Source organism: Perissodus microlepis, chromosome 14 (assembly GCF_051167445.1).
Source record: "Perissodus microlepis isolate ML-2025 ecotype Zambia chromosome 14, ASM5116744v1, whole genome shotgun sequence".
Lineage (NCBI taxonomy): Eukaryota > Metazoa > Chordata > Actinopteri > Cichliformes > Cichlidae > Perissodus > Perissodus microlepis.
Genome location: NC_140474.1, coordinates 7,672,600 through 7,694,218, shown reverse-complemented (window position 1 = coordinate 7,694,218; position 21,619 = coordinate 7,672,600). Strand labels below are relative to the sequence as shown.

At 39.0% G+C, this 21,619-nt stretch overlaps 1 protein-coding gene across 2 annotated transcripts in view; it reads right to left on the bottom strand.

Annotated features, from left to right (window-relative positions):
* arhgap42b (Rho GTPase activating protein 42b) overlaps positions 1–21,619 on the bottom strand; it is a 77,991-nt gene that overhangs the window by 5,056 nt on the left and 51,316 nt on the right. The window contains exons 5-19 of one of the 2 annotated variants that reach the window (XM_084951961.1): positions 16,081–16,182; positions 15,745–15,855; positions 14,317–14,421; positions 13,559–13,688; positions 13,103–13,203; positions 11,361–11,470; positions 10,813–10,869; positions 9,131–9,209; positions 8,753–8,792; positions 8,392–8,454; positions 8,133–8,207; positions 7,197–7,281; positions 6,943–7,001; positions 5,783–5,888; positions 5,413–5,572 (exon numbers count right to left, since the gene is read on the bottom strand). In XM_084951961.1, the coding sequence (XP_084808087.1) occupies positions 5,413–5,572; positions 5,783–5,888; positions 6,943–7,001; positions 7,197–7,281; positions 8,133–8,207; positions 8,392–8,454; positions 8,753–8,792; positions 9,131–9,209; positions 10,813–10,869; positions 11,361–11,470; positions 13,103–13,203; positions 13,559–13,688; positions 14,317–14,421; positions 15,745–15,855; positions 16,081–16,182 (1,383 nt within the window). The remainder of the gene's footprint in view (positions 1–5,412; positions 5,573–5,782; positions 5,889–6,942; positions 7,002–7,196; positions 7,282–8,132; positions 8,208–8,391; positions 8,455–8,752; positions 8,793–9,130; positions 9,210–10,812; positions 10,870–11,360; positions 11,471–13,102; positions 13,204–13,558; positions 13,689–14,316; positions 14,422–15,744; positions 15,856–16,080; positions 16,183–21,619) is intronic. The other variant, XM_084951962.1, reaches the window with a different exon arrangement.

Sequence of the window (21,619 nt, the reverse complement as noted above, 5' to 3'; positions counted from 1 at the left end):
GTTGGACACACCCAGGAGGCTAAGTAATTATGAAACAGTCAACAAAGAGAATATTCTAAGTGTAAGGAGACTGTTTAGTCTTTCATCTATTTGATTTACATCATATTTCAGGATCATCTGAATGTGTGTATTATTTGGGTTACATTAGATTCCTTTACAGTGTTACCTTAAAGGCAATGAATATAAAGATGGTGGCTGCTAGGATTGCTAAGATTGCCAATTTCCCTTTATCTGCAATTGCATTTATTTGTCTTTAATTTGATATCTTATGTGTAAAAAAACAATCGCTTGTCCATTGAACAAGCTGCCTAACTGCCATTAATTGTCCACCTTTAAAACAGCCTTTGGGCTATGACACTGGGTGTTCAGTAAACCAGTACAAACATCTCTGTAGTTTTTTTCTTGATCATTCGAGCTGGAAAGGATTCAGAAGCAACCCCAAAAGATCATGAGAAGCAGCATGGATGCCTTCAATGTATCTGTGAGCCTAAAAAAGTAGAACTTCAGGGCGAGCCCCTAAAGCACAGGTGTCGAACTCCAGGCCTCGAGGGCCGGTGTCCTGCAGGTTTTAGATGTGTCCTTGATCCAACACAGCTGATTTAAATAGATAAATGACCTCCTCAACATGTCTTGAAGTTCTCCAGAGGCCTCTCGGCCTGGGGCTCGGTCACTCAGGCACAGCTGGCTGCCGGCGGAGCTCACGGGCGCGTCACTGCAACCCCCCCTGGCTTCTGCTCCGCGGCTGCTGAGTGACCCCTCATCTGGGACTCTCCTCAGCTCTTTCTGGGACAGTGGCGCGGCTGCCCCTCTGTTGGTCTTCCTTGGTCTCTTGTGTTCTGGGGGCCTCTGGATGTCTGGAGTTTTGATCTCCTCCATACCTGCTTCATGCCCTGGAGGACGGGGCTGTGGCCCCCCCACACCCTCTAGCAGATCATTACATGAAGGAACCTTTTAAAAAAACAAGCGCGTCCATGCTCACAGGTGTACACACGGGTGATCATACACACAAACTACACCCTTTTTGGCTCCTACCTCAAAGCACACTGTGTGCTGTCGATCTTACGTGCTGCACAATAATGTTTAATATTTAGTATTTACTGTCATATTCCCATATATCATTGTGATGTTGTTTATTCTATTACTCTTGTTTTCTTCTGCTTGTTTTCTTTTTTCTTTCTCAACAGGTGATCCAGGTGATCGATATATGCATTTTTTTTCTCTCTGCTTATTCTGTTGGTTTTTGTTTTTTGCCCTTCTCCCCCGTCCCTCTTCTCAGCTGTTTTTTCTTTCCCTCTTTCTTTCTCCCCTTCTTTCCCCCAGTCAAGTCTGTCCCGTATTCAGCAAGTGAAAATAAAATAAACAATAAAAGGTGAATCAAATAGACCATTACGGCAAGGCTGGGATGGTCAATTTGGTAAAGTAAATCCGTTGGGCATCTTTCTTCGCCTTTAGACAATAATTCTGATGGCAAAAGAGCCAAACGGGACAGGCGAAAAGAAAAGAAAAAGTTCTCCAGAGGCCTGGTAATAAACTAATCATTTGATTCAGTTGTGTTGACCCAGGGTGAGATCTAAAACCTGCAGGACACCAGCCCTCGAGGCCTGGAGTTCGACACCCCTGCCCTAAAGCAACCAAGAAAGTGTGTAGAACCCATTTCAGAGAGTCGAGACTGATTTAATAAGACAGAAAATAGCAGAGAGAGATTAACCAGCCTCTGTAATGATAGTAGTGAAGCTCACTATGAGAACATACAATCTGAACCAAATTTACCTGAATCCGTATCCACTCTTGATAGTGGAAAATCCTGCCAGTTTGCTCAAACCTGTTCTGTTCATAGTCATAGGTACTGTACCTTTGCACCATATAAGCATAAAGGATCTGCTGCAGTCCCCCAAATGGAGTCTCAGGTTCAGGAACCATAAGCCTCAAAAGCTTATGTGCCATTTAATCCAGTCTCTACCCCTCGTGTGCCTTATAGCTCCACATTGGCTTCTCATACACCTTCAAAGTGAGTTTTGACACCTAACCTCTCTCTCCTTATATACTAGAAGCCAATCTACAGCTCTACAAGCACCTCAAGTGCCCATTAAAGGCCAAATAATTTGCCTCCTGACCAAATGCCACCAATCTGTTCCTCTGCATGTTCCCATCAAGTCCAACCCTCTGTATCTGCAGGGGCTTAGCATAGTTTGCCAACCTATGGCCTATATTTTCAGTTACCACAAGTTCAGCAGGCCATGGCCGCATTATATGCAGTTTGACCTCCACCCATTATTACTGAAACCTCACTCTATTTGTTCTCCTTTACCTACCTTTCCAGTAACATTCTCCGTGTGAATACCAGTGTGTAACTCAGCAGTTTATATAGCAGCCTCAGGCTCAATACAGGGTCTCATATTCAACTACAGTATCATGCTCCACACAATTCTCTGGTGCAAAACAGGTGTTTGTTTTAGGTGCAAAACTCAGCATCCAGACATAATGAAGAGAACCCAGATATCCAGAGTGTTGCACTTGAACCCACAGATTATATTATCTAAAGTCAAGCTAAAGGTAATTAAAATAAGACTTAGAAACAAGATTAGGACCTTTGATGCCTATGCTGTCGTAGATGATGGATGGAGCATAGTAATAATAATAATAATGGTAAATGGCCTGTATTTGTATAGCGCTTTACTAGTCCCTAAGGACCCCAAAGCGCTTTACACATCCAGTCATCCACCCATTCACACACTGGTGATAGCAAGCTACAGTTGTAGCCACAGCTGCCCTGGGGCAGACTGACAGTATGTTGACTCAGGGTGCAGCCAAGCATCTTGATTTGAAGGGGAGCCAGAAAAGCTTAAACTGTGCACAGAGAGACCACAGACAGAAATGCCACAAGTCAAATGTGTTAACCTCCAAGTTTCTCCCGCTTCATGCCCTAGGAAAAAGTTTTCAAATGACTGTGCATTCACCTCTGACATCATAATGTTTGTTGAGCAGCATTATCCTGTGGATAAATTAAAACTTCTAACTTTTAACTGCACATTGTTGTTGGGTCCAACAATCCATTCTCCATAACACCTACTGAAATAGTTCAATAAAGCTCAAAGGGAGCATGAGCACAGTGAGCACATGGTTGGGGTCGTCATTACAATTTCTCTTGATGAGTCAGCTGATTCTGTCCATTGCTTATTCACCTCACAAGACAGCCCATACACCGAATTTAAGACATAATGCTGACACCTCCACCCTCCCTTCAGAAGTGAGGGGTTGATTCATCAAAGATAAAACAGGGGTATGAATGTCTTCCTTGCAGAAACATATGCTGCCCAGAGACAAGAAAAAAATCACTGTGATAGCAACAAGGATGTAGTTCACTTACCTTCTTCTAGATTGAGGTTATGCAAACTGACCTTCTGGTTCATAGTCGCTGACTGTTTTGGGCCTTTAACTATCAAACTTGGATGTTGTGGTGAATAATGTTTAATATTAACATCAGATACTCTCATATTGAACTCCTACAGTTCCATTCTGACAGTTTCCTTATGTCCCACAGACATTTCACTGCATGCAGAGAAGAGCCCCATGAGCTTCTTTCTAACTGTGGCAATTTTAAAGAAGAGGCAAGGAGTTGAGAGATGCATTTGCAGCCATGACCCATCCCTGAAAGTCCCAAATCCAGCTTCACTTTAATCCCCCAAATGCTCCTGATTTTGGGTAGTGTGGGAGAGAGAAATTAGGTCCATGAAACCTGCTCTTAGGGTGACAGTGGGAAGTCAAACCATTTTCCACTTTCAGAGGAAAATTTTGCATATTGTGGTAGTTGACATAGAAGGAGATATGATATAAACATCTGATAGTGTTGATCCTGTTACTCTAACCTCGTAGTTTTAATGGGGCAGCGAGATGTTTCTCTTCAACAGGCTGTCTGTACAAACTCAATTCTTAAAAAGTTGGGACGCTGTGTATAATGTAAAAACAAACAAACAAACAAAACAAAAAAGAATGGCATGATTTGTAAATGTCAATTGTGTTTTATTCACAACAGAACAGAAAACATTTAAAAATATGCCCTTTTAATTAAAATATGAGCTCATTTTGAGTTTGAGGCCAGCAACACATCTAAAAAACGTTTGGCTAGAGACAAAAGGCTGGAAAAGTAAGAGGTAAAAAAAAAGAAACAGTTGGGGGAATACCACTCTCTCCCTCAGGCAGCACTGTGTTAAAATCAGGGATGATTCTGTTATTTAAGAGTAACTTCACAGGCTCAGTAACACTCCCAGAAATTATTGTTTAACACAGTTCACTCTGCTATCCACAAAGCAGTTTAAAGCTCTATGGATCAAAGCAGATGCCATATCTGAACACGCTCCACAAATGCTGCAGTCTTCTCTGGGCCAACGGTAATTGAAAATGGACCGAGGCAAAGTGGAAAACTGTGGTCAGACAAATCAAAATTCTAAATTCTTTCTGGAAAACACAGCTGCAGTGTCAACTGGACTAAAGAGGAGAGGAACCATTACATATTATAAGCACTTAGTTAAAAAGTCTGCATCTTTCATAGTATGGCACTGCATTAGTGCCTATGGTACCTTGCACTTTTGGAGTGACACTTTCAATGTTGAAAGGTATATATAGATGGGTTTTAGAGCAACCTATGCTCCGATGCAGATGTCTTTATCAGGAAGGCATACATATTTCAGCAAGGCAATGCTATACTGAATTAAAATTATACTTAACCATCATCACTTGTAAGAAATAAACCTTCTCCATGGATCCTGTATTTAAAGAGGCACGCCACATCAAATGTTGTGAGCCAATGCAATCATTTTCACTCACTGGGTGCCTTCAGCTATTGGCTTAAAAGCAACAAATTAAATTAAAAAAATGAAACAAATATATGTGCACTTGTTACATTTCATCTCAGAGCCAGCTTCTGCTATTTTTTTTCTCCTCTGCTCACTGTTTGACTGTATGTGCCTCTAGCACACGGCACAGAGCACACACTCATGCACGCACGTGCGCGCAAACAGTCACACAGAGAAATACACACATACACAGTGCTGATGCATCCATTTGTTTTGGCTTGTGCTTTATGTATGATACTACTAGTGGCAACAATGTATTCACATGACTAAATGTCAGTTGAATTTAACATAAACATTGGAATATGAAAGTTCATATAGCATTATAAAACACATTATTCTTGTCGCTCATCTGTGTCTTCTGCTATCTGTTGCTGTCTAGGTGTCGTTTTTTGAGAAACATGAAAAATGATTATAAACCATAAGAGATCTTTCTATAAATCTGTTCTAATAAGGAAATATGGATATTCTACTTCAGAAAACTGCTGCACGAGGAATATGTTTATTGATGCAGATATAATTAAAAGCATACCAGGCCATTCAAAGTCAAACTGTGACTCACCTTGTTGAAATTTTCAATAAGTATTTCCACCACAATGTTCTGGAACTTAATGTTCATCATGGCGGCAACCGTCTCCTCTTGTGATCGCATCAATGTAGGCCCGAAGATGACGCCCAGGTTTGACACTGTCATCAGGTTAGACTGGTTTTGTGCAGAAACTCTGTGTTTAGAAGACAAGCATATCATACAAGCGTATGATGCAGTCCTGTATTGCTACCCTAATAATTCACATGTTTAACCATGTGGTGATATTTTTTGGTCTACGAGATAGTGAGAGTTGGCGAGACGCCTGCAATGCCTCAGATAACTTTAATTAGTTTCAGGTAACGTTAAGTCTGCAAGTTAACTGATTGATTACAAGAACATGTACCTGACAAGATGCTTTATTAGTAACTCCAGCATTTCCTTGTTTCTTTCAGGCATCTTATGAACCAAAGCATGGACAGCACGCACTCTGTAGTTCTGATCATCGGACTCTGAGAAAGAAAATAAATAGAAATGAGGGAAGAGTAGAAATGCTGGCCACTACTGACTTATGGAATAATTATATTTCAGATGTAATTGTGTGAAAAAGAAAGTACATTCCATTTTAATTCTAAGGTTTTATCTTCTGGCCCTACACAGGTCTTAAAATGAGGTAAATACGACCTCACATGAACAATACATGACATACAAAAATAACCCTAATTCTAACCCTGACACTTAACCCCCAAAACTAAGCCAAAATGCACAAGTAGTGTGTAAACAATTAACTACACCATTACTACTTCCATTGAAATGAACAGGGTAAGCAGCAGCCAGGAGCTGCTAATCAAACACAGTTGATTAACTGATCATCAGCGAATGCAACCACCTCTATAAACGTTTTGGCAGTTTGCAGGTCTGTAGCATTCAGATTTTTGGCAACAGTGCCAAAAAGGAAAGATGAGAAGAAACTTTTGCTGCCCATTAATGTGAGAATTGCAATTTGATGTGCATCATTCTGTGAGGTGAGAAAGATTATTAAAAACTGCAAAGCATTTGGGACAGCTGCTAATCTTCCCAGGAGTGGACATATCAGCAAATTTATCTCAATGTTTAAGTTATGTTAAATGTTTAAGTTCACGGTTTTTACGGTTAAAAAAAAAGTTATTCTCATTACAAAGTCACACTTGAGTCACTCTGACATCACAGTTTGAGATGACCTGAGATCCATACAAGTATTTCCTCAGATAGAAATGATTTAATCAGATCAGCCCTGACTCATTTGCTTTCCCTGCTTTGATAACCCAGACGTAGTGCTCACAAAGCTCAAATCTCTAAAATCAATTCAAAATGTTTCATAAAGATTTTCAAAATTCTAATGCAATATCTCGTCACATAAATCCAGCTTAACATTTGCAATTGACATAATTAGTTAGTTATCAGATGCACCTGATTCATTAGTGCTATATGATTTGAACTGTACCAATATCTTCCTAATCTGCTCTATAAAAGAAAGGATAATAGAGAACTTGATAAAATATGTAATATGTTATAACTGTAACTTACTGACAGCCATGATAAAATCTTTGTGGAGCTTGAAAGTCATTAGAGGCTCAGACAGGCACCTGATGGAAAAGAAAAAGAAACAGTTGCAATTTATTTCCTGAGTGACACAGGTCCTGTGAATGCAGCTGGTATCCTTGGTGAGTCAGTCGCAGCACTTAATGTATGACTATCATCAGAGAGGTTTCAAAGAGGCATTATGGAGGCAAGGATGACTCCTGACATTTAAGTGCACGTAGATGGTGGGGCGAGCTGACCTGAGGTAATTCTTCAGGCCGCTGGTGATAGTTTTGTTGTCCCACATGTCTGGGTCCAGGTCCATATCCACAGGTGCTTTGGATGCTATTGGAAAGATGTTTTCAAATCAAATCAAATCAAAATTTATTTATATAGCACATATTAAAACAACAGTGTTGACCATAGTGCGTCACAGTCAATAAAAACATGAGACAGTTAAAACAAACAATAAAAGAGGACAACAAACAATAGGTAACAACGCAACAAGCTAAAACAGCCAACTAGACAGAATCAAAAGCCAAAGTAAAAAAATAAGTTTTAAGACGTAATTTAAAAGACTGGATAGACTCGGCAGTGCGAATATGAACGGGGAGGTTATTCCAGAGTCTGGGTGCCACGGATGCAAAGGCCCGGTCGCCTCTCGACTTCATTCGAGTCCTAGGTTGTGCTAGGAGCCTATGGTTGGACGATTTTATTGTTATATGATCACTAGGTAAGTTTAAGCTGCAAATTGTCTTAAGAAACCAATACAACATGACATGACCTGTCAAGCTGCTCAACCGAGGACCGAAAATACTTTCTTCTTGTGTCAAGAGACTCAAAGGAGAATTGAAAATAAATAGTGACGTGTGTGGTGTCTCATAGCACTGGGGGTCAAGATTCAGAGACATTTAACAAACTCATTCAGACATTTCCTGTACAAATGTGTTATATATATATCCAGACGAGACTACCTTGGGTAATTCAATAAAATAATGACAACATAATATAAGGCCTAATTGCTGTTACACTGTCCTACCACAAGGAGGACCTCTTTCCTCACTCTGCTGGAAAAGATCACGTTAGAAAACTATTCATACATTACCATGGAGATTGAGACACTTGTGAATTACAGAATAAGGGGTTTGACTTGGTACATTAGTTCACTGATAATACTTTTGATTTTAGTTACTTACAAAAGACTGTGGTCATCAGCTTCTGCACTTTAGAATTGACGCCTCCAATTCTGTACAGTCCCATTGTGTTTATGCCTGTGTGGCAGTGAAAAAAGCAAAAGGATGAATTGGAACAAAGGCCTAAGACTTTGTGTTTATTTAGGACTCGTTCCAGTGCAACGTAATGTCAAGTCCACTAACGAGCACACTGTTAATCATTACAACCAGGTTGCATTCAAATCATTTGACACATGAAAGCTGAGAGATTGAAGCACCTCACCTCTCATCTCGACCAGGTCAATGCATTTTCTTACAAAGTTGAAGCCTGCCTCATTAAGATATGCTGTAACACAAAACAAGAGCAGAAATGAAAGGACAATTACTGTCTGGGATAACCGCCCGTCATGTGGGATAATAAGCTCTCCCTTATGCCGCTGCTCAAATTAATAGCACAGCCCTGTACTGTGAGGCTGTGCTATGCCTGCTGAGTGGGCATATGTAAAATTATAGTATTAATGAAAAGGCATAGTCATAGGTAACGAGTATTTCTTTCATATGTGTATGTTGTTGATCTCATTATCTTTGAAAGGCATACATTTTAATCCTGAAGGAGTTTGGAAAGATATAAAAACAATACTCACTCTCTTCTTTTTTGCTTAATATGGCCGGCAGGTTGTAAATCTAGAGAGAGTTTACAAAAATCATTATAATGTAAAGGTTACCTTAGCTTGAAAACTGAAAAAATAGCTGAAAGAAAAGGATAATGTCAAAACCTTATTCCCACTGAATCTAATTTGAGTAGACTGTCCTATTATTAGCACAAGTAAACGGTGAGGTCATGGTTTCCTAAAAACAACAACAAAAAAACCTTACAGAAAGCCACCAGAAGAGGGTGCCAGTGACAAATAATTCATTTTTGGCATTGTCTTCTTGCCAAACAAAGGACTTTAAAAAAACCCTGACCAACTGCAGCCAGCACCGAATGAATATTTCAAAGAAGAACAGGCAGAGTTCCTTACCGGCTCCCTGCCATCCATGGCCTCGAGCCACAGTCTTCTGTTGGACTCTGACAGTGCCTGCAGTGTCATAACGCCATGCCTGGAAAGATTTAAGAGAATAGCTGGTCTCAGTCTGATCTCTTTTCCTTGGGGCCCCTGGACAGACCATGTTTATATTGGCTGAGACCACTATAAAAGGACTAGTGTAACTAAAATAGCTCATGTGCAAATGCTTGACTTCAATCTATGCCCTCAGTTCACTTTGTGCTTCACATTCTTAAGTTCTTAATATTAGAGTGATTCATTTTTGCACCCAACATGCATACAGCTTTATCTGCTTTCACCTTACTGTGTGCAGCATAGCGAGAATCTGGGGCATTATGCCTTGATTTGTGGCACTGCTTCAGTTGGCTGTAACACAATTATAGAACACTATCTGATGATGGCGGCAAACAAAAAACGTCACCCCACCCAGTAGTGGCAGTTAGTACTAGCATGGAGCTGTGTCAGCTTGCATGTGTTAAAGGTCATTTCAACCAAAATACAAAAAAAGTGCTACACCTTTAACAACACCCCTACTGATAGTTTGACATGCAGACAGTTTAGCATTTATTTCACCAGCTTTTAAGTTGTCCAATATTTAAGACTCCAAAGCCGTACAGTTGAACGCAGAAGAAAATATTTATATTTGTGTTGCTCTCAAATCATTTAACAACATCTCTTTCCCAAAACAGCATCTCTGCTACCCTTATCCAACCTCATATCATTTTTTTAATGGATGTATTTTCCCTTAAGTCCGTATGAAAGACACGTTGCTGGTAAATTTTTAATGAAACTCTTCTTTCATTGCTACGAGCAGCTCAAATGAAATTCTTTTTATTGGGCTGGCAGAGGATGTTTCAGAGATGGCTATCTCAGAATCTGGGCAAATAAAAGTATCCGCATAGCTGGATACCTCTTTACTAATTCGGGTGAATCAACCCGTTAAAAATGAGGTTCCGAGATGGCTGGCCTGATTAAACTTGGGCAACAGCATGTTTATTATAATGGGGATTAATGGATGAGCTTGAAGCTGACTGGAGCTTGGCCCACATTGTCCTTGTGGTTGGAACACGCACCTTGGGGCAGCGCAGTTAATGATAAATGAGTTGTCCTGCAAATAAATTGCAGTTATTGTCCATGCTCAGCAACACTCACCGAGCGTGAGCAATGCTGAGCCTGCTGCTGCAGTGCAACATTAACACACAGTGATGTGCTAACTCTATTCTGGGGTACAAATCACTATAAAGAACTGATATCAAGCATTCATAATGGATGGCTTGGTCAATTGAGCCAGTGTTAATCAGCTGACAGCTACTTAAAGGTTTCTGATCTTTGCCCAATCTGTAATCCTATTTCCCCGTGAAACATTAAAAACAAAACAACTATGATTGTTCCCACATGGCCAAAGGTTTTGAAAAGAAAGGGAAAAAAATAGGAATTAATTCTAAGACCATATATTGTGTGTTACTTGAGTAATTGCAGACAAGAAGAAATAATTCAAGAATGTGTCTTGACCAAGTGACCAAGTCAGATTTTGTGAAGTGCTAAGAAAGCAGCAGGATTTCATTAGGTTTGGATTTAATATTGAGTGAACAACATGATTAGGACACATGCAGCACATGCAACTGCACTGAAAGGGCAGCACTGGTCAGTTCACATACCGGACTTTACAGAAAAACTGAAGCGGCCTGAAAAGAGTTCCACGACAGATGTCATTTCTACATTGACATGAACACAGAGAAAAGATGGGATGGGTTCAAAAATAGAAAAAAAAATACTGATAATGTAGACATACAGCAAACGGAGCGGGGGGAGAGGACTCGAGAAACATGCAGGACACAAACAGAGCTGATGACGTCTAACACTGTTAAACCGAGTCTTTGAAGATGTTAATCAAACCTGAACAGCTCTCGCATGTTCAAACGTTGTGTACTCCAGGGGGAATCTGGGTTAATTTCCAGTATTGGTGAGTTCAACATAACACAAAATGTCACGTGCAGTTCGTCGTTCTTATATTAAGTTAGTTTTAACAAGAAAAAAGTGTGTGCAACTGCTATCTTACTAATATGAGTATTCAGCAGGCGATGTGCAATGACTTTCTTTTTTCTTTTTGGCTGTAGGTGGTGATTAAGGCAATACATAATACATTCTGCATGTGTTTTCAGCCTATGAAAGCTATTAGACATTTTCAGGGATACATATCACAGACCTCTCTGCCACTTCAATATCAAAGCAGAAACGCTTGTCGATGGAGTCCGTTTTTCTCCGAATGCAGGACTTGAGCTTGAACACCTCTGGCTGATTTACGACAAGACCATTCTAAAAATAAACACACTCATCATTAATTAGTTAAAAATACAATGAAAAATGATTATGGAATGAAAATGAATATATTTACAATTGCAAATGCACGGCTCTGCAAATCTGAAATGACTAATATGTATGCTGTGTGTTTGTTGTGAGAGACACAGAAGGTACTTTGAAACCAGAAGATTTATGTATCCGGAGTGTCCGGTGCTTTTGTGAAAATATGATTGGAAATACAGAAAAAAGAGAAAAACTAATAAAAAAAAATTAATCATCGACAACAACAAAAACAGAACATTTACCATTGTGGTTTGGATATGCAAAATTCTTTTTCTTTTTGTTTGGCTAGTTTTTTCTTTTTGGTGGTTCAGACTTTCTAAACTCAAGCTCGATGCAATCTAAAAATTGATTTGGGCTGTCAGCCCAAACAAAGCCCAAGCTACTTGGTTGCACGCATTCATATCATCCACTTATCAAGAAGCAGAGCTTTTATTTCAATTATCTTGATTTTAAACACGTGAAAATATAGTTTTAAAATTACATTATATCATTGACCTTGTTTTTCATTTCCCATTAGAGGCCCTCAGTGTCAGCTGAAAGTACCAATTCAATTACCTCCTGAACGGATTTTGTTCTTTCTTTCTGAGAATTAGCCATATCTCACATACAGCACATCCTCCCCTGTGCACGCCAGTAAGACTGACTGTAGCCAACTGCAACAAACCAGATATGTGGATAAAAATACGCCTGCACCTGCATTGGCTTTGGGCTTTATATTCTCCCTCTCCATCTGTGTGTGGGTTTCTGTGTTTTATTCGATTTTATTCAAAAATAAAAAGAAACCGAGATCATCAGTAAATCAGAATGTAGCCATATCTGTAACATGTGCAGAAAAATGCATGGAAACTCACAGTTATGGGGATATTTTTTTAAATAATTTCTCCCTTGAAGTTTACTGGAGTTCTTTAAAAGTATGTTTTCATAATTTTTTAATCTGTGTGGCACTGAAGTGCACATATTTTTTTTTTATCTTCACTGGAACCTGTATTTCTACAAATACTTTTTTGTGAAAAATAAAAGGTTAAACTGCGATAGCTAAACACTTCAAACATTTTCAGTCGGTTTGTACCTGACGCAGCAGCGCTAAGCAGTATTCCCTGTGGAAGTTACTCCATATCATCATCCAATTACTACATACAAAAAAAGGATTGATTGGAAGCTTTTTTCATCTAATACATAAAATGTGAAATAATTATCAGTTATCATTTGATCTACATGAAGTGTCATTAAGTCATAGCGATAAATTCAAAGGAAGTAAACATTCATTAGATCACTTAGAAAGCAAGATACTATAACTGTTTAGTTTAACGGACTATTTTCATTCCTTGAATTCCCCTGCGGTGTTGTTTGTTCATTTTGTTATTTAAAAATAAAACATGTTTGTTTGCCTTGACGTAACGAGTCTTTTGTCTTCTACGCCTAATTTGCAGTTTTGTCAATCTGGCATTTTCCGTTTTCTCCTCCCGGGACTAACCATGCCTTTAAGCCTCTTTTTTTCCACACAGATTACACTCTGCTCCTTCTTTTCTTAGCTTTTTATCGTGCAAATGTTAAACTAAACAAAATAAAGTGAATGTAAAGTACCTGTTTCCCAGCTGACTTGTTTTCAGTGTTGCTCATGGTGAATGTTTTGCTGCTTTTCTCATAAGTGCAGTAGTGACGTGTCCAAGTGCATCCCAGAGGACCTAGGACAGAACAAATGCAGAAGAAAACACTAGTTGAGGCAAAATAATTTTTCACTGAATCACAGGCTTCTGGAAAGACTTCTGAAAATCAATTTGCAATTTTAGTGTGATATATCAAAAGTTGTTTATTGCTGCTGATAATAATCTACCATTTGTGGTAACTCCCCCATTTGAGAGCACATCAAAGTGAATCCGTAAACAGGATGAATTATGAGTTCTGTGTGAGTGGATCTCTTCGGCAGAGGCCTGGGAGAACTCGAGACATGTTTATGGTGATGGATGTAAAACCATTCACTTGAAAGTGAAGGGGAGTGAGATGGCCTGGATGGTTGGGAGCACAGCTAGGAAGACTCACGTTTCTCCTGGACATACAAGAAGCCTTCCATCGTCCACTGCCCGGGTGGTATATAGTCCTGATCTGCCGACCTTATCCTCTTCATCAGCTTCTCCACTTCCTGCTTGGTGCTCACAAAGTTGTTTCGTGTCTGTGTGGGAAATTTAGGGTTATGTTATCATTGTGTTATCTCTGATCTCTCAAAATAAAAACACATCTATTTTTTCTCAAAGAACAAATAAATAAAAACTATCATTAGACTTTTTAAACAATACTTTTTAGGTCATTTAAAATTAGAACACGATCTTGAAGATGTCAGCCTCTTATTTGGAGTCATAAAGGTCAATATCAGGCCATTTAATATCTCAGAGAGTGGTGAAGCAGCCTCCATTCATCCAGTTACCATTAGAGATCTCTGCATCCGAGAGAGGGTTACCGAGTGGAAACTGTAAGGGCAACAGAACTGACATATTGGGTCAGAGAGATATTTGAACCATCAGGACCTAAGTAGAGAGGACATAGTGATGGAACAAGGTGGCACTGCAGCAACTAGACTTTTACTCCCAATTCTTTTTTGACACACCATAAAATGGCCTACAGTTACTGCCTGCAATGCAACACTGAAAATATCGATCCTCGGCGCAGCAAAGAATTTCATTTAATCACACAGCTATCCATTTGTGAAAACTCTGCTTGTTATATCAGGGTATGATAAGCTGCAGAATCTGATTACGTGGCTGGTTGCCTTTGTGTACAACCCCTGAGGTGTTGAGACTTACGTTTTGTAGGTTGAACTGGAGCTGCTGTTTATATGGCTCAAATTCGTGAGCCAGCTCATATCCTTCATGGTAGAATGTAAACAAACCCTGAAGAAAGGCCAGGAGCTGGAATGGAACAATATTTATTGGTGAATTATCGAGTTAATAAACATTACAAGAACTTGATTGCCTATTTACATGGGCAAGTGTTTTTTTAAAGGCATCTTGTAAAACAGAACATCCATTCTACACACCGAAAACATTTATAATAGCACATAATAGAATATCCTACCTATAATGTATAAGTAATCCGGACGTTTTTCTATTGTTATTATTATTATGATAATGTCATCTCAATGATATGTAAATTGTTTTCTATTCTACCAATCATTTTGTCAGAATTTTTGGTTACATTGTTGATGTTCACTTTTAAATCTCATGTTGAAGGAATTTGAGTCTCATTATTTTTAAATCGATAATTTATTGAACATCTTCGTACTGACAAGCAGAAAACTGAAAAAAGGATATTAGTGGAAAAAAAAATCCAATTTTAAAAAAGTTTTCGGCTTTTATGTTTTTTGTAGAACACACAAACATCCATGGCCATCGTGGATACATATAAATATATAAATAAATAAATACACACATAAATAAAGCATAAAGATCTACTGTTACAGAGAAACAAACTGATGCCATCTCTTGCGTGAACAAGTGTGGTCCACAAACATGGAGTTGCTTTCAGTAAAACCTTCAGACACAACCACTGATTTGATTTCTGGGCTGAGGCTTGGTATATCAAATGTTCAAGGATGAACCATCTTTTCTTTGCCAAGATTCATCACACACAAGGTTGAGCCTTGTCAGATTTTGAGCACTACCTGGGGCCCGGAGATTTACATTTTTGGGCCAGGGTTGTGGGTAAGTTGCCAGTGGATGTAAACAAATGGGAGTAGGATGTCTGAAACAGCTACTTTGCACCCATCTCACATTCCCAGACATTTAATAGGAAGCAAGTTTAATGTTTCCTGGTAGCATCTGCACTAAAGATGTTAAAATTGACTCTACATATCTATAAAGCAGGGGCTTTCATAAAGCCTTTGATTTGCACTAGCACTATGTCTTCTTTTGTTTGACAGCCGATACTTCATCTAATTTTACCCACAAGCTTCCCCAAATGGATCAACTATATTACAAAGAATTTGTGATGAAGATGACAAATGTGTGGGATATACAAGTGTGGTTATGTTCCTGTGAGTGTTGTATAAATGCACCTGCCTTCACTCCAGGATGATAGACATTAAAAAAAAAAGAAATGTAGTAGTAGTTACAGAGATCTGGTGGTATTTTGACTACAAATAAAATATATCAAAGCATGAAAAAGTACTCCTTCATCTTTAAAATGCAGAACTAATTTAGCAGAGAAATATATAAAACTGGCACTTCACTTACTGGCTCGACAAACTCAAATTTCTTCTTTTCTTGCACTTCTTGTATTTTGAAGACATACTCAAGGGACGCATCATAAAAGAGTTGTCTCTCCTTGTCAATCTGCATGTCAGCCTGAGAACGAGCAAACAAACCAGGGTTAGTGCCACAACAATGACAAGCGTCAACCTAGGAGTTAATGTTTGTATCACCACGTGGAAATAGTCTGTTGTTAGAGAGAGGGGTAAGGAGCACAGCAAAGCACACAAACAGCTTATTTTCCAAAGACACTCGGCTGACCATAAAACGGCATTATTCAAAGACACGTTGCAGGATGAGAAAATTTGTTTTTCTTTTTACCTCCTGCAGATATGCTTCCTTCTTTTTGGATGACAAGCTGAGGTGTCTCTCAAGTGTAGAGTAGTATTTCTCTGTTTCTTTATCGAACTTTTTCTTCCCCTCCTAAAAAGGTTCACAAGACACATGAAAGGCTTAAACATTACCAGAAATGTGTCACTTATTCCCCGATCTGGGGGTGTGAATGGATTGCCACTAGGTGGAGGTCTAACTAAAGTTTCTCATGCCATTTGTCACATGTAATTAAAAATTTCTGACAATAGATTATTGCATGTCTTGAAAGTGGCTTATAACAAGCGCACAGAGGAGCAGACAATGTCGGCATATCGATAGGTCATGTGAGAATAATGCATTGTTATTCTGTTATTCACAGGCAGGTACATAACTTCACAGTGAAACCCACAGCACTGTAAATCACACATAGCATAATGCTTCTGGCACTGTCACATAGCTGGCCAGTTGATGTTAGCATCTCTTTTCTTGTTCTGCTTTGCTATCCACCGACAGACACAAGTCAGTCTCAACAGTTACAAGTCCCAGAATTCAGTCAGCATGTTTCAGAAGACTCTGAAGAAGGCGCAGGAAATGGGCTTTTCATGTGAGATGACGATCCATAAAGTACACGAACAAAGAAATTAAACATTTTGGCCCCCAGAAGATCCATTTTATAGTACTTAATCAAAATGCCCAAGCAGTGAAAACCTGTCTCAGTGAGGACATTCAAATGCCTCATCTGCAAGTCTGACCTCTAAACCAAGCTTTGCCTACTTAAAGCTCATCTCGCAATGCAAACATTCATAAAGAGGAGCGGAGAGGCAGAATAAGCGGGGGCTGGGGAAAGTGTGAGGAAACGGCCATTGTAACCAGATCCTTCTTGTTTATTTTCATTCCCATGGCCCTGAAATTTAGCAAGTCTAATCTGCTAGCTACTGATATGACCTAGAACAGCGTTCAGCCCCAGCAAACCTCAGAAATAAAACTGTGGAGGAATTCACAGTAAGACATGGTAACATTTCGACATACAACAAGAATAAAATCAAATCAATAGATAATTTAATGTAGTAGCATCTCATTTTCATCTTTCTTATCATGTCTACTCAGAAATAATCTCTTCTGCAATGAGGGAGGGGAAACAAAATCTGTTGTATATAAGCACTCTTTCCTGAAACAAAGAAAAAGAAATACACAGGTGGATGAGAAAATAAATATATGATTAAAAATGATGTCAGCTGACAGGAAATAAATTTCCCTTAAGGTTTTTTTTATTAGAGAACAAAAGGTAGCTGACTGTCTTCTCTGCCACTGTGATGTGACATTATTCTGTGAGCACGCATACAGCAGAAGCCCTGGGGAAAACGCAAACATGCACACAAACGCACGGACGCACATGCACACACACACTGGAGATCACATTAAATTAAGAGCTTTAGGTTTAGCTGAGCCCCACAGTCACAGCAGGAATCTCCCAGCGCTGCTGACCAGTGTGAGCACACCAGAAAAGTCCTCACAAAAAAACACCCAAAAACAAACCTCTCTCTGTCTGTCTGGCCTAACTCTTTCACACTTACAAAGTGCAGGCAGTGACTCAGAGCTACAGTGAATATGTGAGGCAGAGCCAGCCTGATTAAGTCACCAAAGTGCACTGCTTTGTTTTGATCCAAGCAGGACGTGTATAAACTGGTGCTACCATAATGATACCCTAGCAGAACACCAGGTGTTTCTTGGTTTGTCCATGTGTTGATCATACCCCCCAGCCCCTGGATATGTCTGTGCAATCAGAGTGGAATATGAGCATTTTAATTGCAAAAAGTCTTCAAGAGAAGGTAGTTGCAGTGCAAGGAAAAGGCTTTAAAGCCCAACATGTGGGGACATAAGACATTGGGGTGGATATATATATATATGTATACCCTCAAGCACATGCAAGGTGGGGGCTTCTAACACAAACTAATGCCAGCGTTGGAGAGTAATCATCTAGCTGGGAATGAATAAAGTCAAAGCACTTCCCGACACTCTGTGGTGCACAAAACACACATGAACCTATCACTTGGGAGATTTCCTCATCTGATTGCTTTGTTCGCTCTCATGAATAAATCAGATGCAGGAAGAGAATATTCTGATGCAGATTGCTCTGTAGTGGAATTTCTAACTAGAAAAGTCTAATGCTGCTGTTAAGAGCGCTTTGATGGCAGCTGTAGTATGGGTAACTTTGCTAATTGCTAATGTAACATTGCAGGGAGGAAAGTGATGAGGAAAAACTGCAGGCGGCTTTTTTTCTGGTCATCAGGACTTCTCAGTTTGCTATAGAAAGGATGCTGAGAACAGATATGAAGACTGCAGGAGGAATATTTGGACACTAGCTGCACATCGCTAGTTTTGACACTGGCCCTAACGAGCCTCAGGGCCATCATTTCTACACCTCTCATTGCCATGGTAACAGATGCAAGCGGCAAGGGAGGTCAAACGTTTCTGTGCACGTGTATGCAGAGGAAAGAACCCCAGCTATCACACAGTGTTACTCTACACTTCCTCATTTCTGTCCATCCTGGAAGAACACAAACATCAATGTCTAGCGAGGAATCGCATGCAATGATATCTCTATGCTTGTTCATTTTAAACGGATTCTCTGAGCAGTGACATGAAAGGGAAAACTTTAAAACAAATCTCTACGAGCTCGTTAGAGACGGCTAATTGGACCAGGGGTCCAGAATGGTGATTAAATAGCAATAGCTGGGTTATTTTGATGTGTGATTTCACCACACAGGAGCTGGATGTGGTCAACATAAATAAATAAATAAATAACTAAATAAATAAATAAATAAATAATTGTCTCCATCTTTACCTGATATCCCACCTGCTGAGAAGACAAGAAGTTGGCCAATTAGTATGAAATAATTACAACATCTGCTTCTGCAGTTTAAAAAAAAAACAGAGAAAAGATCCTTCGTGTGTGAGGCAAAACGCAAAGCTTTAGTCTAAACAATATTCATCAGTCCCTTTGTTTTCTGGCTTTAAAGTGATAAAAATAAGAGTCCGCAATATAGTATGCATGCCTTTCCATTTCACAGTGGGATTTTCTTGGTATATCACAGACTAACTTTTAAAGGCTGAATAAAGATGCTGCTAGAAAAAAGCTGGTATCTTTATATCTCCAAAAAGCTTTTTCTTATTATACTCTGGAAAAGAAAATCTTTTGACAAGCTTTCCTTGAATATGCAGTAGGTCTGTATTGTAAGGATCCCTTAGGCATCTCTCCCATTAAGGTTAAGCGAAGCTTTCCTCTTACCATCTTACCACCTAATCTAGAGATAAGAAATAGGGAAAAACGACTTGAATCATTTGGACATTTGGAACTTCCTAATAAGATGACAGATTTGATGATTATTTGTTTTGGATTATATCATAGGTCAGCTTGGCTCATGACTAAGTCTGTGACTAAGAAGTTCTCTCAGGCCACACAAATTACTTTTAAGGTAACAAGCAAGTTATTCAGTATCTTTAGCAGGGTTTTGCATCTAAGTAATGAATATTTTTTAAAAATCACAGTTAAAATTGATATGTTATAAATTTGATTCCAGTCAGGTATGTGTTGATTCCAGAAATTTAGCAGTTGGTACCAGTACCATTAGAAATTCACAGCCCTCACAGCCCAATACCCCTATTCAATACAACGGTTGAAAGAAATGTTGGGAATCATGTATTATTGCAGGGTACTGTTGGAAGCTTTTTTATTTCCCATTAAATGCTGCCACATGTGTAAGGAAATTGCATTTGTGGGTTGAGCAGCAGAGTTGAGTAAGTGGGTTACGGGAAGAAAAACGTCTCTTTTCGGCAAAATTTTCTCTGCCGATGCCAAACTGTTTTTTTCTGCCATAGATTTTTGTTTGGTGTTGTTTGATCGAAATCTGAAGAAACTAGACAAATTAGCATTTTAAGAAGTTATTAATGTAACAAACACTTTCAGCTGTGTTTACTGTCACACTATATACAATGATATAATGAAGAATAAACAAGCACTGCAGGCCTGGCCTTGCTAGTTTATATAATATTACCTCCTACAAATATTTCAGACTAAAGAACATAGTTGATTTCACAAAGCCAACTGGCTCAGATGGTTTGATCTATTTCAGGATAACAGGGCAAAATATTACCAAACTCTTACTGCCTTTCTTATCAATGAGCTGGGACAAAGCTATCACAGCAGCTGCACTCGGTACCATCTTTCATGTTAAATTTTTCTTTATGCTTGTAGGCATCCTTCTTCTTTTTCGGGATGATTTCACTGTTTGCGCATAATCTGATTTAATATACTTCTTTTGCGAAAGGCAATATCTTATATATTTACAGCGAACGGCTGCTGCCTTAAACCAGGTAAAGACCGACCTCTCAAGGTCTACTGCCTTGTGAAATTCTGATGATCAGGAGAAAAAGTAATTACTTTCAGAAAGATTGTTTTAATAGTGTTTCTGCTTTATTGGGTAGGGCACAGTGGGAAGTGATGGAACAGATACGAGAATAACAAAAAGAAATGTATTCAATCTGCATCGCATTATTCATGCATTTTGTTGTTTTTGCACCACAAAGTTTGAGTCTCTGCATCATCTGCGGTGCTGTCATCTCAAGTTCTTAGGAGAAATGTTTTCAAAGCTCGTTTTGTTCTTCTTACCTTATCGCCTTGTGCATTTTTTGATAAATCACTACGACACTAATAACTGACAGGCTGCTAACCTTTTTATGCAATGCATAGTATCTAGGACAGCACTTCCTTCATTGATTATACAATGGATTTTTATGTTAATACAGCTGGGATGAGTCTGTCGTTCTTGTATAGTGAACAAACACAACCGCAGTCTATAAGCACAATGTAGTTAAAAGGTCAAAACATAATTAATTAATCTGTCACCAACTAATATATTGGCTATAACTTTAACAATCAGTTGCAATCACTATCATTTGAAGTTTTCTTGCTTTTGATGTACCCGGCCTATCATAATATACATTTTCAATAAATATTAAAAAGTATACTCATCAGTAAGTTCGGGGTGTTTGTTTATGCAGTTTCCCAGAACAGAGCAACCTCTACTTGGTTGGAATCTCGAGTTTAACTTTGTGTCAAACCCAAAGTCCTTTTTAAAATCTTCTATTGACAATTGGAAACTCAGATGTGCTGAAGTTCTCTGCCAGTAAACAGGACTTTCAACCATTAAAATTCTTTTGCAGTCCAGTCCTAGTATGACAAGTGCGAGGCTGTGATGACCCCTAGTTTTTACTCTCAACATTCCTTTCCTCGGCATGTGTTTTAGATACCTAGGTGGGCAGGCTATAAAACCGGTGCTAGTAGTCGGCTCACCTGGCTGCCCTATATTTACCCTCTCACTTTCTTTTTAGCTCCTTCATGTTGTTTTTGTGCAACTCAGACAAACTATATCCACTCTCAAATACATCCAATACAAAAGATTCTACTGCCTTTCACATTCAATCATTTTTATATTTTTGTCATCTATTAAAATTACGTTATTTTGTTTAATACGTTTTATTAAATTTG